This window comes from Diadema antillarum, unplaced genomic scaffold (genome assembly GCF_040938485.1).
Source record: "Diadema antillarum isolate AM-2024a unplaced genomic scaffold, OU_Dant_1.0 seq00001506_RagTag, whole genome shotgun sequence".
NCBI lineage: Eukaryota > Metazoa > Echinodermata > Echinoidea > Diadematoida > Diadematidae > Diadema > Diadema antillarum.
The window spans coordinates 84,864-102,863 of NW_027272240.1; the positions used below are offsets into that span (position 1 = coordinate 84,864).

Consider the following 18,000-nt stretch of genomic DNA (forward strand, 5'->3'; position numbering starts at 1 on the left):
GAACCTAAGCACAGTTATCGCAACAGTGAGGTGCAGACAGTGTTATAATCGTACATGATCATTTTCGTCATTTCCGACGAGCTGTTTACTCGTATTTTGTTTAGTTTTTACACTTTCCTTTCTTTGTGCCTTCATTGTTGGCTATTGTTTGTTGTTTGCCAAAGTGTTTTTTGTTCATTATTCATTCGTTTGTTTGTGTGTTGAGTAGGACAGCATAAGAGACCAGCTCTTGATCAATCTTCAATTTGTTAAACGCCATCTACGGCAGAAGTTTGTAACGGCTCGATTCAGTGGCAAAACGGGTACAGCAAATCCTATACAGCGATCATCACGTACATCATAAACAGATTTAACGTCAACTGCGCCGTTTGAGATTGTCGAATTTCTGAATCTACCGATTACGGTCTGTGTACAATTTGTGCGGTGCCATACAAGCTGTGTGCTGGGAGGTTTTCCAAAGGCACTGTGCCTCAAGACAAAGTCATTTCTGAAGTCCCAAAACATCGTCACACACAGGTATGGTAATCTCGTCCCAGGGCTGGGCTCAACGCTCATCACGATAAAAAAAAAATGACTCCATGGCTGACGTACATGACAAAAACTGAATCATGAAGACATGAATAACACGATTTGAGGGTACGACAGTCTAGGCCTACTACATGTAGTATGCCCATTTGACACTTCCTGACAATCCTTCGAATGGTTGAAGTAACCCACACAGGATATTTCTTCAGTATGTCACGTGTTAGAAGTGACCTCGAAGTCTTTAGATTACATAATCATGTTCTCTGACATGACCGAGCTGCCTGAGTCGAAACAGTTACCCCAGTGCATGGAATGTGAATCTCGACCACTGACGATTCGCCCGCGATGCTTGGTCCTTCACAAGAAGGTCGGCGACCTGCTGGAGACCGAGGCGTTCCCCCGCTGGTCAACTCGGCCTAACTCGACGCTGGCCCTAGCTCCGTTGTACCCGATCCAGTTCCTGCTGCTGGCGATGTCGGCCTCCTCCTTCTGCTGTTTGACGGCGGCCCGGTAAGAGATGGCGTAGAAGGCCAGCGCGATGGCCTTGAGAAAGACTACGAGGGAGACGAAGAAGAAGTGATGTTTGCCAGGGTGGTACATGAGGCAGTCTCGGTAGTGCTGACCCGGAAACTCGTGCTGTGACTGCCACAGGGAGCATGCTTGGCCCAGGATGGCGTTAAAGAAACCAAATGCTGGAAGAACACCTATCATGACACATGAGGAAAAAAGAAGAAAATGTTATCAATTACGTGGATATAAATACACACATATCAAAGAGAAAGAGAGATAATTGATCTTGGCAATGATAACAAAATATGACAAACTACTTCACTACGATTCCAGGAGAAACCCTGAAAAAAAATGCCATCGGGGAAAGACGGAAAATCATGATAAACTTCATCGAATTTTGAACAGTAATTATCAGCCACCACCCCCCCCCCCCCAAAAAAAGTTTCTTGTTCGTGTAAACGCTATACAGCAACAGGCGATTAAGTAGAGAAGATAACAAATGATTTATAAATACCTTATCGGCAAATAAAATACGATTACAACGCAAGTCACCTTGAGTTTTTAACGGACAGCTTCACAAATCAGTCTGAAAATGCCACCTTCATCTACGTTTTGTTTCATTGTGTGTGTTTGTTTTTCGCCCAAAGAACATGAAACATATTTTTAAAATGTAATACAACGAGGAAAGATTAAATGAATAAATCTCACCAATAAGGTGCCATGACATGACAAGCATTCCTAGGGACTGACTTCTCTTTTCCTTGGGCACGGTTCTAGAAAGGAAAGAGCAAATCAGGACACAATGCATGATTCGGAGGAAAACACCAGTCAAATACACCCGACTGGAATCTTAACCAATTCATTGCCACATCACTCACATTATTAGGAACATCAGGAATAAGGGTCATTATGCTTCGATCTAAATTCGCCAAATTTTTACATCCTGTAGGCCGACTCCTGAAAAAAAAAAAAAAAATCTTTGACCCAAGTGATTGGACCCAGCCCTATTGGCCCGAATTCACGAAAGCGGTACAATCTTTCTGTCCATGGTTTAAACCATGGTCAAAGACCGTAGTTTTGTATGGGGCGCCAAGTGTCGCATAGTTTATTTCGTTACGAAATCAGTCATTTCGTCGACGAAATGTTCATTTCGTTACGAACATTTCGTATACGAAATTACTGATATCGTAACGAAATAGACCATGCGACACTTGGCGCCTAATACAAAACTACGGTGTATGTCCATAAACCATGGACAAAAATCGTACCACCTTCGTGAATTCAGGCCATTGAGACAGAGCCGCATTACATAATAAGGATGGTAAGCACACTTACGCTACAGTCGCCCTTATCATACAGTCACAATATACATTTAGAGAGAGTGGGGAGTAGGAGAGAGGAGTAAACAAAACCAACTGCTACCTAGTTTTCAATACTCTTTCAGGTCAAGATTACCCACGGGAATCCATGGGAGTGGGGAAAAGAATATGATAGGCGAAATGATACTTCCTTCCAAATACCTGTAACTCTGCCTAAAGAAAACCATGACCAACAACCAAATCCCACCAAAAAAAAAAAACACCAACAACACCAGTAACAATAACATCACTAACAATAGAAGATATAACAGTGGTAAAAAAAAATAATGATGATAATAACTCCTTCCCCTTATCCCCACCACACCCCAAAATAAAAGGAACACTAAAACGACAGGAGCAACTCTAACTCACATCAAACAAAAACAAACAAACATGAAGATACGGTAACAGCACGGCAGCAGCGGATATTCCGATACGGGCGGTGTATGCGGCAAACATAAATCAATCTTTCTCTGTTGAATATACGTAAGTGCCTATAATTTTGTGTGTACATTACATTTTATCATCGAAGTTTCCAATTGTATAATAATTCTCATCTGACATAACTCTGAATGTTTGTACTTTCTTCTTATGTAACCAGGACTGATTTGTTTATATTTCTCATGGGAGGGGCCCTCTGTAAAGCAGCGCTGTTCAACGAGAACAGTGCTGAGTAAGGTCAAGCCTCCATTGAAGTGTCTGTTTTTTTAGTGTAATACATATTTGTTTGTATATATTTTTATTACGGAAAATAAATACCATACCATACCATACCACACCGTTATACCTACCCTGTGACAAGGAGAAGAATGACCGGGAAATTGACGCCAGTCAGCAGGAAGATTACAAAGAGTGCCATCATGTGGGACCACAGCGGGTTGCAGTCTGCCGGACACGGGTCGCTGGTGGCGCTGCCCAGGTTCCCTTCCGAGTCCTCTATGCAAAGGCACTTTGTGAAATTCTGCGACATCAATAAAAGCGACAGATATTTGTAAACATTCAGATTAGTGTAGGCCCACTCGATAATGATGATGACCTTGATCACTATAGTTAAAAAATGATGATAATAATAATACAGTGTATTGATAATAAATCATATTAATGAAAACAACAAAAGATTGTAATAGTGAGAAAAATATTACAACTACTACCAGTACTAGATACAATACATTAAAGATGTATAAGTAAAATATTAACATTACTATGACAACCTTTATTACCACTGCTGTTGTACCTAGATTATAACAATTATTATCACGATTATTAGCATTACCATCGTCAGCGTCATCATAACAATCACCATATCACTACCATTACAACTGCCATAATGATCATTACCCATCACCATCATCATCACCACGCATCACCTATCTTCAATATCACCATAACAACCGTTATGAACACCAAGAGGAAACACTACTACTCACGATCTTTCCCGTGCCCGTGAGTTCCCTGCACCCAGCCAGGCAAGGGGAGATGTAAGTCACGTGATCAGAGCCGCAGACCGGGTGCCAAATGTTGTTGGGACAGCTGCACGTTTCGGAGCAAGTCTGGTTCAAATCAATCCAGCGTGAAAGATCGTCCGCTCTTTTTAGTGAAAGAAAGAAACAGAATCGAAAGGGGAGGGAGGTCATTACAAATTGATGAGTTTTTAATATCAGTGTCAAATGTAATGTTTTCAGGGTGTAAAAATTACGATACTTTCTGCAAACACATTGACAACACGAATGATCCACTTTGGTAGCTGCCTGCAAGAAGTCCCCGTTTCCAATTTCAGTGAGAAGAGCCGATGCAGTGTTACGTATATATTATCATTCCACCCCCGGCAGGAGACCAACACAGTTGGCATTATAGAATTGAAATGTTCAGCATTCCGTAGTCTCACGTGCGTCAAAAAGAATTCCGGGAACAAAAAAAAATTAAATAAATGAATAATTAAATACGTGAATATCTGTTAACAAATAAACGTAAATTGATGAATACATAAAAAAGTACACATATACATACACCTATACATACATACCTGCATACACACACACATACATACATACCTGCATACAACATACATAAATACATACATATCAAGCGATCATACTGTCTTGACTTGTTGAGAAGAACAGGATGAAAACCGGGCGAGTTATTTTTTTCTTTATACACGACACGGAAACCCTTGCAGATCACGTGAATACAAATCGTCCGCGCACAAATCGTGCTGAAGGACATACTGTAATTTCTACATTAACCAGTGTCACCTATAACAGTATTTTGATGCTCCAGGGACTAAATAGCGTCCTTTTGATAAAAGTGCCTTCAACAGTAATCGGGGAGGAGGCGCAAAAAAGAAAGAAAGAAAGAAAAAAAGCCAACATCAACTACATTTAAAAACAACGAATCTATTATTCTCAAGAGGGACAATGTTATCACTTGCAGGGAAAATCCAGTCACCCATGCTCTTGTCATACGAAGACTATAACTGGTAGAATACAACTCCATGTTGATGTTCATGGTGGCACTCTTTTACCACTTAACTTGACAAACTTCCTCACTTCTCAAGTTGTGACAGAAGTTGTGAAAGAAGCGCTACGGATAGGCGTAGTATGTGAAATAATATCTGGCTAGTCTACGGAAATCCAAAGTGTATTTAGGCTAAATCTGGAATACCATGGCAGACGACTGCGTTCAACTGCATCTGCATGCCGTATTAGGGCGTGTTCTCACCCTGTCTGTGTTCCCGGGCTTTCGGTGTAGGCATTCACTGGCGCCTCATCGCACGAGTAGAGGAACAGCACCCACATTATCCCCATGGTAACAATACACACGATCCATGTCATCCGCCACATGTGAGTGACAGATGGTTTCATGAGGAGCAGTATCGCAAGACCGATCACGATACCGACCAGCAGACCAATGAAGACCGCCGAAGCTATTGATGGGAGAGAAACAAGTGTGTACTTGCATATTTAAAGTAAGAGCATTAATTTCATATTGGGAACTCGCACATTTCTACAAACAGCAGGAAACGTTCGATCACAGATTAAAAAACAAAAACAAAACAAATGTTACGAATTCGCAAGGTTTCTCGTAATTGTCAGATTTTCTCTCCCGCCACCCTTATATAAATATCCATCTATATAAATAGCGTATGTCTACCTACTTATCTCATTATTTTTGTCCCTGAGATAGAAATAGATTGAGATGAGATAGATTTATTTTTACTTGGTCACTCGGCAAAATCGTCACTAAATATCTCATTCTTTCTTCAAAACATTGTAATTTGCATCTTGGGTGACCACCTAGTATCCCGAAAAAAATAAATAATAAAATGGCATTAACTGCACTTACATGACAAATTCGTGAGTCAGAATGGGGAATGATTGATTTACAGAAATACCTTATTGTAATCACTGAACACAAATTAATGTAATTTTACTAAAGTTGATCCTATTTTTCGTAGTGTGTACCTTACAGACAGGTCATCGTTGACAATCATTACCATATACAATGTATGATAATTAATTGTGGACGACAGATGCAATGGTGAACGCATGTTTGTTTGTTTGTTTGTTTTGTAATGTCATACTGTAAAAGTGTTCAACTATTGTCACCCGAATTAAAAAATAAACCGGAACTTCCACCGTTTCTAAGGTTTTTTCTGTATTCTCTTGCGTCAAAATAGTCATGGAGAGGGCGGGGTAAATACATTCTCAGACAGATATTTCGGATGTTATACATACAAGCTCTTTATTCAAAACGGCCAAATTCTCAGATAAAGCAGGTCTCCAACCCTTTGAATAAATACATTAATATCCTCATAGCCTAATAAAAAAAAAGGAATGAATTCTACCATAGACGCCGGCGTAACTTACAGAAGTAAAAATTGGCATGGAAAATGCCGACTCCGGACATGATGCCGTAGAATCTGGGCTGGAAGATTAAGACACCGACGAGAATGGCCGCCTCAAAGCTGACCGCCAGACAGAGCAAAACTAGATTACTCTGTCTGTACACGGTACAACACGTTTCAGTGAGTTGAACTGCATAAGAAGACAAAAAAATGCAATAATAATAACATGGGTTTTACAAACATTTGAAAGGCATGTTCAATTATGACTTGTGATTGCACTCAGATACAAACATTACTTGCATGAGGACAACGTAAAAAGATCAGTAATTTAAAGTATAAGTAATTACGTGTTTACGTTTATTTCCGTTTAGATGGATGAATAGTATGCTTGGCAAAGTCGTGAAAAATAATTTCATGAGACGGAATATTGTAGTACAATATTTTCATATATAGAGCAGGGTGCCAACCCGCTGAATTGGTCCCCCTACCCACCCATACAAGAAAACGGGCGAGTGATGCCGACCCCCCGTGGTTCGCCCCAGGTGACTATATAAGAATAGTCAGCAAACGGTATCAATCAGGAACATTGTGCCATACGCTAGAAGATATGTAACTAAATAATTACAATCTCTTCAGGATTGATATATTACAATGGACATTGCAATATTAATATTATCTATCTTAAAATAGTTTGCTCAGTCATGAATAAACAACGCGATGTATTTGTGTCGCTTGAGCATATTGAGTCAATGCTCCGCTAACTTCCTTAGAGAAACTCACAAAGAATGCCCCAGATTCTAGACGGCAGCTCAACTCAATTTTCAGTACGATATATCAGTCCCCTTATGAAATGATGAATATGAGAACAAGGATCGCATCCAACGAGGGCCTGCGCCGCTTTTTTTTTTTCTTTAAAAAGAAACCATGAGTATGCGAATACTTGTCGCCGCGCATCGTGGTGTATATTCACCTTGTTGCAGCCGCGTGTCCTTTCAAGCGAAAGAGAGGGCGAAAGCGATATCTAGTGGACAGATAGATAGAAAGAAAAACAGAAGAAATAGACGAACAAAGACAGACAAAAGAAAAGAGAGATGTCCTCTCTAAGGCCGTTCACATTACTGCAGTCCAACTGAAACAGAGTATGTTTTCGGTGTAGTGAGCAATCAGGGCAGCTACTAACATTAATTACACACATGGGAAGAACACCGGCGACATGACATTAGCTCCAGGCCTGCGACAATAGCTGCTCCGGTCTTATTTTCTCCAAGAACTTAGGGTCAGGGTTATAGAGTTGTGATAGTGATTTCGGTGTTGCTTTATGTGGTGATTAGGATTACAGTTTAATAGTGATATGTCTGCGTGTGGAATTTATGTTGGGCTTAGCGTGCAGATTTTCATGGAAGAAATTGTTGCAGAAATGTCATGGAACCGAAACTTTTACATTGCTTTTCTTTACCTTGTCGAGTTGTCGGCATATTCCCAACGTCGTCCAGACGCATGTAGTAGAAACTGTCGTTTTGATCTGGCGCCCCCAGCGGTGAGCCAATGGCGGACGTCTGCTCGTTGTTTCCGAGCGTGGAAGATTCGCTAGCCAGACGGTCACGCTGGGCGTTTTGCTCGACGGGTTTGCCGCCCTCCGGAACGTCGTTGTACATGACGAGCAGCAATGCCGTGACGAACTCGATCAGTCCTATTCATTTAATGAGAGAGAGAGAGAAAGAGAGAGAGAGAGAGAAAAAAAAGAAGCTGTTTGATGACGACGTTTATTCTTGAAAGCAAGATATCATTCAGAGGGGTGATGGTTCAGGTGTGAGTTTCTTCAATTTGTCTCGATCGACAAATAAAATTTAAGATTGCAACTGCTGATCTGTAAATTAACAAACATGTCGGAGCCATGCTATCTTAACAAATTCAATTCGTAGAGGGAGGCAAATTAAAGAAACTCACACCTGACGTTTATCCTTGCTGAGCAGAATACAAGAAATGCTGATGTTACCGTCAAAACTACTGATATTGCGAAGAATTGGTGATAATATTTGTAGGCAAAAGTTTGGACATCATGAATTAATTAAGATTATGAGACCGTAATACTGGCTATATTTGGTGATATGACATATTGTCTTCTAATAAATGGAATTGGACAATGACTAACTGCAAGTGAGTAGTTTTATCGAAGACGGGTTATGCGCCATCACATTTTTAAGTAAGTCAATCATCAAAGGGAGCAAAATTAAATCTTTCCAGTGATACATCACTCGTCACATAACAAGGAATAATCTTGAAGTTATGATTAATAATCCTCCGTAATTTCGTATAATTCTTCTTTATTTAGCGGCTTTAATCACTGAAGATAATATCATATCAACTAGAGTGAGGTTAACTTCTTTTGTGATCCATCACTCTTCAGGTGAAATTTTTTTTCTGTGTTTCATATGGAACAAACATAATTACGAAGTGCCTTGTAATGCTACGTTTACACCATGTTGCCGGCGGCAAACGTTGCTGCTGCCGTGACCGCCGGGAACATGGTGTAAACGTAGCATGAGTGGCTCTTATGAAAGATGTTTGCTGTACTGACCATAATATTACAAGACCGGAAGATGATTTTCGTAGTCATAAACAGCAAAAGTGTTGACCTAATTTAAGCAGCAAGAAGCTGTCATTGATAAATTCGAAAAGTTGTCACAATTATAGTTATCACGAGACAGATTGACAATTTCCAACTATCATATCATATAAATATACATCCTGTTTTGGAGGAAGACAAGATACAACTTTGATGCAATACACCAATTAACCGTCACCGTGACCGCGAACTTTTCGCAGACTCACCTATGAGGAGAAATCCCAGCCACCATCTGGACACAGCACCGTAAGAATTATGTGGCTCTGTCTTGCTTTCGATGATGAAGGAAAGGATTTCCCCCGTCCACTGACCGAGGACGGACGCCGACAAATAGAAGGCTTACAAAAGAATCAAGAATAACGCATAAAGCTTCTTACTATAATCAAACAATTGCGTCGTCAATCAAAATATACGTAACCGGTGTTCACTGACTGTTAACTGCACTCGGCTCTTTTCCAAAAGGACTACAAATTTATTTAAGAAAAACACACAATGCAGCTATGCCCAAACGAGAGGTGATACTCTTTAACGAAATGTACTATCAAATTCTGATCTACAAGTAAAGAACTTTGAATATATTTCTAAACTTGATGAAATCTTCCGATGGTGAACGAATAAATAAAACAATATTTATCGCCCGAATATTGATGACATAATGACATTATTGTCATGTACATGTATCATGTCGTTGACATTCAAAGCGGCTTAGACATTTTTCCCTTTTTTAAAAAAACACAAAGGTGAAGGAAGATAGGAAGAACAAATGAGTGAAGATTAGGCATCAAAATAAACATGGTGAGTGTGGTTCACACCATCAAGGGAAATAAGATTGGAAGGAAAATATTTAACCCTTCACTTACCAACGATGACAATCGGGTGTTTTTGTGTGCGATCCCAAAGATAGGTAAGGCCGCAGACCCACTGGGGCGCTGCACCAAGCCCCGCTACAAACATGCCACAAATCACGGCCACTTCCTTGCCGCTGAGACTATTTATGTACTTCTCCAGCTCGTCTTCTGATCCATCCTCGCCGCCGTCGTCGGGGACCCTCCCCTGAACGCAGATCTCGTACTGCGGTGAGTTGGACGCCACGGGCGACGACAGCCAGGCTGATGGCGGATGGAGAGAGAAGTATGGAATGGAGGAAGCGAAGAGGCCGACTCCGACGAGGAACGAGCCTCCAGCGACGCATCGAGGTCGGTTGACACACCTCCGACACACGAGCAGCAAGGTGACGCCGAGAACGACACCGAAGTCGAAAGCGATGTCGATTAGCCAAGCCTCCACTTGCGATATGTCCAGACTGTGCTGGATCGTGGACAGAACGCCATTCAAATAGCCTCGGCAGGCAAACTGTGTGGAGAAGACCAAGGCCGTGACGAGTAGGAGGAGGATGTGTTTCCGCTCCTTCGGTTTGATGACACGACTACCCTTCCGAGCCTGGTGGGTCCGGTCGACGGGCTGAGGGGGCAATCTGTCGAGAAGGGTGTCCACTTCGTCCTCATCACTGAGTTCGTTCGTTGAACTGAGATCGGGGTCGGATTCCATGACTGTAAAGTCGAGTTTAAAGTAGGACATATCACGAGAAGTCGACCCTGTGGGGATGGGGCTGTCAAGCCGTCGGTATTGGTTCTCTCTCTCTGGAACGTGATGGCGTCATCTGAAATTGAAGGCATGAACGCAATCATGAATAACCATGGAAACGATGACGTAATACTTATGTATTTTACTTGAAAGGACAGCAACCGACTGAGATACCTCTGCATTCTCTGTAATCAGCGCACTAAAGTGTGTCGTGATCAGAGACGACGACTTAACATTAACGCTCTCAGGAAAAAAGAAAAAGAAAAAGAAGATAGTACTTACCTTTTAATCTATATTTTCATCTAAAACCGTCAAATAACACAATAATTTGGACTTTAAGGTTGTTAATTTATCCATGTTTCATCCATGTCATTCCTCATGTTGTGCAACGCGTCAAAAAAGTGACTGTTTGTGTCTGGTGTCAGCATTAGGAATGCTCTTCTCGGGGCAAAGAAGAAACCAGAAAAATAACTCTGCTGGGGTTGTCGAGTATGAAATTCTATTTGTATAGTGGTCATTGGTGAGTGCTCAGGTAATGTCTAGGTTTCGGAGCCCGAGAAAGAATGGTGATCATTTCTCAGCTGAATGCTCCGGTCGCCACAAAAGGCCACAATCGTACTGCAACACCACGGTGGAAAGAGCAACAAAGGTTTCCAGTCTACTTTTTGTCGTAACGGCAATATGCTGCGTACGTGACCCGTAAAATTTCATACACAGGGCACTTCACCCGTAATGATATGAAACTCTAACGCTGTTGACTGATGCAACGGACTGTTTACTTTTTAGAATTAGTTAGACGTGGGCAAACAAACAACTACCCCCCCCCCAAAAAAAAAAATAATAATAATAAACAAAGAATATGACGAGGAAGTAACATACAGTACATGAAATGCTAGAGATTGTCACCCCTTTTTTACTCACTGAACACATGATTGAATTGTGGAATCCCGTGCATCCTAGATGCCATGCATGCTGTTTCATGGTGTTCGCAGTGAACCCACGTTATATCATTCGATTATATCAAAATTGTTCACACATATTACAGTAGCTCAACAAACAACCCAACAATAATCTGAGTAGACGTTAGAGCGTTTACACAGGATGTGGTTACAGGTGATGTAGGGGTTTCTTTTAAGATGTGCGTACATGTAATTTGTGTGTATACAGTGTATGTCACACACACTGTGCGTTAAAAAAATGTATGTTTATTTGATGGATTTGCATGTTGAGAAGTTCAGGAATCTACATGTATTTCTTATCAAAGCTAGCACTCCATGAAAGCTTTTGCATTGTGGCAATGCTCTTGATAGATGGAACTTTTGGTTGTGATATTTCAGAGGGTACAACAAAATAATGCAGGTAGGCCTAACATATCTATTTCTTCTTGGCTTTTGAGGTAACTTAATGATTGCATTTGGCTGAGTATAGACAAGTGAAACTCGTCAACATTCCGATAAGTCACTTCTTGTCAGTTTGTTTTGAAATTGTCCTTGTTTACGAATTGAATTCAAAATGATATGTTCGAAATATCAAAAGTATGAGTAAAGGTTTGGAATGTCTCGTTTGCCGACGAATTATTGGTGCATACATGTATAACAGGAGACAAATCGCAAATCTTCCAAGGAAGTGCTATACAAGGCCCTGGGCGGGCTGTAGGCCTACATGTACAAACTACATATACATTGATAATAGAGAGTAAGACCTATCACAAACTTGAACTTCTGGACGACGTCTTTACACACCTGGAAAGCCAGAGAATCTTCAGTATTGAAAGCAATGGACTTTGATCCAGCAACCCACTACTGTGCCAAACCCGTGCGGCTGCGGCTGATACAGCTACAAACAATGTAGCCTGACCTGGCATGCTCTGTCAACAAGGGCCATTGTATTCATATACTCTTGGCAAACCTGCATTTTGATCTCCGAATTCGTACTGAAAATAAAATTGCTATGCAAATTATCACAGTGTACTTCCCTATAGACGTAAAAAGTCATGCTACAGCGACTTCTGCACCTGTTTATCTGCAATGCATGATAACACAACGTAATTTGACATTTCACATAATGCACGTTGTCTGTCTTCATCGAGCATTATTTTGTTAAAGAAATCGGTAATAACGTAGCACAATCAACATTACCAAGTAGTTAACTCCAGGCGAGGTTTTTATTTCCCCCTTTGGTGACACTCAATAATCCGTTCAAAGTAAAACAACAAGGTCGCGCAAAGAATACGAATAATATCCAAGGTTTCGTTGGTAGATGACGCGAAGCTTTCAGCAGCGTACGCAAGACACTGTCAACAGCTGATCCAATGAGCTTATACACGTGATCAACATTGGGCGAGTAAACGACTCTTACAGCGAGAAAGGTGATGAGAAGATCACCCTTTTTTATATCATACGTAATCTCTTTCAGAGGCAAACAATGGGCAACGAGAACGTCTAGGCGTAAACAATAGAACTGTGTCCCTCAATATCAAGGGATTCCATGGACGGACGGCGAAGAAAAGGGGGCGAAGTACGGATGGGCGAGCACGGGAGTGTCGAAGGGCGAAGATCAGCCTGCGTTCATAGTGCATTATAGTGTGCTTAACCTTTCGACACCTTCACGTTGTTATTAATCATGGAGTGATAACGATCAGGAAAATTAGGGCACCATCTAGACTGAACTGCCTCCTGGTCTAAAGATAATACTAGTAAGACATTAGGATCAACAACAACAACAACAACTACTACTACTACTATGATAAAAGGACTGGGAATTAAGGATATCGCATCGCGAAATAAGTATGGTCCCAGCGTAGACCTACAGTTATGTCAAATAAGGGCACCATGTTCCTTGCCGTATATCTTGTTATGAATTATATGACATTGTGTCGAGATTGTGAAGCATACGAATAACGCTTTACTGGCCATGCACATTATTAGGGGCACAAGCAAACCTCACAGCTAAGAGCAGCGTCGGTAAACGTGCTAAAATCCCTTCACAATGGACGTTGTTGTGCATAATAGAATCTCTGTTGCAAAAGCCACCGTGGGTTCTGTTCTTCCCCTTTTTTATGTACCCTGCAGCATCTTATCACAACTCTCTTGTAGTCTGAATATCACAGAGTATCAATATCGCTCTACACCACGGTCCAAAGTTCGATTTGTAATCCACATCCTGCGCACAAAGACAGAACGAGAAGGAATAACCGATATAATTGCATACGTAACAGCAGAGCTGGGGATACCAATTCTATTTTTCGTGGGAATACAGGAGATTCAACAGTTTTCCACTGCACTATGGAGGTAGAATAACGACCCAGTGTGAACGCATTTGAACAGAAGGCCTGCCTGGTGCCATTCTCCACTGGGAACCTGTGTGTAAAGGTCCGAGACCAATCGCCATCGACTGTAAACAGATCACTAATACAAAAAAATGCAGATTGGGAGACATGAGATTTGATTACTTCATACGACAACACACTCTTCTTTACAGTAGCTTCTCAGTTTGATTTTGTATAACTGCATTTATCTGCATGAGGGTTCACACGTCCAGTATATTATACTCTAGGAGATTGAATGTTAAGAGCACTCGGTTATTGCAGTGAAATAAGTAACATTTACAGGAAATGATCAGAAATAAAAATACCAAAGAAGCCCAATCCTTGAAAGACGAGGAAGGAAACGCGATTACAACACGACTCCAAAACAGTCGTTGATTATATGTAAAAAGAAAAAAAAACAACAACAACACACACACACAACACAAAGACGAAAAGAATGCATGATTAGCAACTCGAACTTTTTCACCACATGATGTCGACGTTCTCGAATATTTTTCGCGATATCAACACTTGGTAAAAGCATCGAAAGGAAAACCGGAAAGAATGGTTAGAAGCATATGATATTATTCAGAGAAATCCAAACTGGGAGTAGAGTTATCATTTATTTCACTATAACACTTATTTACTACCAAGTGCTGACTAGTGCGACTGCAAAGAGAGAGATATAGTGTGCTTTGGGGTCACTTTTGAAAGAACGAAAGGGGAAGTCAAACATGACTTTAATAACGTCAAAAGAGTAGGATGGGGCGGGGGGATTCACCCCCATGTTCAAGTTGAATTACATCATAAAGAGTTAGCCTAAAATCAGACAAACTGAACGGCATAAATTCTAACAAATTCGGACATGAATCAAGAAAGTCATTGACAATGTTTTCACCAAATAGTTGTGATTGCAACCTATTCGCAACTAGTCCATTCGTTTGTGAACAAAAGTAATATCAAAACCATGTTGTAATCCATTTCCTATAGGACATAACTCCCCCGCCCAATTTTAATTATTTGGTTATTATGGCACAATGAAAACTATACTGCTGTTTAAATGAATTACTTTTTGATTGTTGTGTGGGTTTTTTTTTCACGATAATTGAATGAACAGTGGAAGACTCGCTAGATGACGACACTACACGTCATCTCATCTGCATACAGTAATACGTGGTAGCGACTGCTTCTCCGTTTTGAAAGCACATTAACGGCACTTGGCACTCCTATATTACATCCAATTCAGAGGTGATTCCCACCGTTTTGTTTACGAATGATTCTACCCTCTTCCCTACATTCGAGCCAACTAGAAATTATAGAGTGAAAGTGCGCATAATGGATTAGTTGAACAACCAACAATCGAACGTACATCATACTACTTCTATACGTTGAAACGGATTAATGAGTCGTAGCTTTCCCTACGGCAGAACGATCATGGGTTACAATAACAAAGGATGACAGAAGAAAATGCACATCACAGCAACCTGTTAGGACTCCAAAATTGGAGCGTTGAGGTAAAGCAAAATGTAATTCACCCATATGATTATCAATAAAATCTTTCGTGCGTTTACCTGCTGTTCTATACTGCGCGCTCCAATAAAGCATTCCCTTTATTTCCACGACAGCAGATTTACAAAAAAAAAGAGGAAACGAAACACACACAAAAAAGAGATTGTATTCACATTTATTTTCATCGTAAGAAATAACTCAACGCTGCGTACCCTGTAGCTTTGTTGAGTAATGAATGAAAAAACAAAAAACGAGCGAACAATTGGTTCTTTGAAACGAAAAACAATCATTTCAATGAACATGATAATCCCGATTCGACCGGTACCCATACCCCCAAATACTTTGTAATTAAAATTACATAAACGTTCTAACTGATGAGTAATCAATATGATCCAGCTTTTGAAATGACATTGTGAAATAGTAGGCCTACATGACAGTGAACATTAGTACATGTGAACGTGAGCATTCATTCTTAGATAAAGTGGTGATCAATGGGTGATATTATTTCTTCTCAGTTTATAACATAAAATGATATCACCCATCTCATCCACCCCATGTTTGACGCAGGGTTTCCTTTCCATGCAGACGTTTACGGCTCTAAATGGGACTACTCTGTCTTAACTATACCTGATAACCCTGATAAACAAATTTAATCCACTTGTGAGAACAGCCATTACAAACGCTGTAATTACATAGTATAAAGACTTCTTGAAACTATTTAAGTGTAAAATGTCGTACTCTACACTCACCGACTATAATCATGTTTGTGTGTTTAAACTTTATATATATATATCCCTCTCCCTCTGTTTTCAACATACTGACCAAAGGACGATAAGACCAAAGGAACTTAACCTCTTGTTTGCCCTCGTATGGTTGACAACATTGCAAAATTAATTTCTCACTCGCATCATGGCAATTCGGATTAGAGAATTTGAACGTAAGCTTCAAACTTTGATAATCAAGTGCCCATCTGTTTTGACCGAAAGATCGGTCGGTATCTTGTCGTCGGGGATGTGTTCAGCGGATACTACTTCTGGGTTCAGGCTTCACGGAATTCCCTCTAAGGAGAGCACTAAATGTCAAGAAATGATTTAAGAAAAAAAAAATTCTCCGGACAGACGGATTTTTTTTCTGTCTACCATTCGTTATACTTTTATGCTTTTATCATCTGGTAAGGGTATCTGGAACGTACGTTTTGAACATCAAGCAATGCATGGGATTGGTGAATGGTGCTGTTATGTCTAGGGATGTAAAAGCATTTAAACCCCGGGCCGAGACGGAATTATAGCTGGTACCTGCAACAATGTGTCAAAAGCTCGAGATATAATCTTACCTTATCAGAATATAATCTATTGTAGTGTGACAAAACACGAACATAAGAGCTCGTACATCGTACCTCCTGTAATCTTAATACAGGAAGTAAGGCATACGAATGCCTGCGAGCAGACGTTTCCTTTGCCTTCCCAGCTATAGTCCCTGTGCTGTAAATTTGTATCCAACTATAGTCCATTTTAAAGTCCTACATTGTAACCACAGCGCAGCGGGTCATCCTAGATAAACCATATATTTGCAATTAGTGTAAATGTACGGCATGAAATGATGCCGCCAGGACAACATCGATTTTTTCGCATGGTTTATACATAATATTTGCCCGTCGCGATGCTGTGAAAAAATCTGCAGTAATTATTTACGAACAGCAGCCAGAGCTAGAGTACGTCAAGCACAACGCACAGCTCTCTCTCAGCTCTTCTTGCTACACTACCACACAGTTTCCATCTAGACTATTGGTATACCTCCGGTCAGAGGGAACCTTTTCTTTGGCACTATATACCTGCCTGTTGTTGTGACGAAACAATGCATGTCATGAGATAAATACAATCATGTATGTCGTACACACTGTGAAAGATACTTCAATTCTACGGGTCTTACCTTGGAGGTAGATAGTCTTCAATCTTATCAGAAAGCTCTGGCGTTGGTATAGCAAAAGGTATTCTCCTCTTCGATGGAGTACAATGCTATATGCGATACGGTGAAGTAGCGAAAAAACAATCCTCTGGTGCGATTGTAGTGTGTGTGTGTTTGCGTGTGGAGTAGACGGATAACGTGTACGCCATCGGGGAACTGTCTCCGTAGGTACGTATCTTCGTGTGTGTGTGTATATCGTTCGAGCATGTAGTCAACGCTCTTTCAAGCAAGTGGCTGGTATAAAAAAAAGAGCACAAGCCAACGTTCACCGGAACAAAAGGCCAGAAAATTTCCTTACACAGGGTATAAGCAAAGATGACCAATTTTATTCGGGTCCGATCTTAGGGCAGGTGTCATGTAAACGAAAAGAAACATATAATATTGTTATGTGTGTAAATCTCCCTTCCGTTGTTACTTGGGAATAAATTCATTTGCAACAAGCTGTCGCAGGTTTGTCGGGGTGTGATATTTTTACCCAAGGAGCTTAAGGTTTGAAGCTCCTTGTTTTTTTTTTTCCCTCAGGATCTATATTCGTTTTGCGAAACTACTTTCCCCAGTTTTCACTTAAACTTGAATGACATGTTCGTTTTATTGCAATAGCCTATATTTGTGAAAATAAGCGAGGCGCTAAAAATGTTGTACATATAGGCTTTAGGGATCGTATATAAGTTTTTGGTGAGATAGTTACATTAAACCTCTTATGAAATATGAAAGAGCCTGTAATTCTAAGAGGAATTCAAAGTTTATTTGATGTAAAGTGGTTCTAAAACGG

General features: G+C 40.6%; 1 protein-coding gene across 1 annotated transcript; it reads right to left on the minus strand.

Annotated features, from left to right (window-relative positions):
• Positions 1–594: 594 nt before the first annotated feature.
• Positions 595–17,298, minus strand: LOC139710160 (solute carrier organic anion transporter family member 5A1-like). The gene is made up of 10 exons (XM_071622093.1): positions 17,193–17,298; positions 9,724–10,523; positions 9,070–9,201; positions 7,694–7,927; positions 6,260–6,427; positions 5,112–5,316; positions 3,821–3,980; positions 3,185–3,354; positions 1,744–1,808; positions 595–1,229 (listed from the first exon to the last, which is right to left on the minus strand). The coding sequence occupies exons 2-10, from the start codon at positions 10,439–10,441 to the stop codon at positions 883–885; spliced, it is 2,199 nt and encodes a 732-aa protein (XP_071478194.1). The 5' UTR covers positions 10,442–10,523; positions 17,193–17,298; the 3' UTR covers positions 595–882.
• Positions 17,299–18,000: the final 702 nt, after the last annotated feature.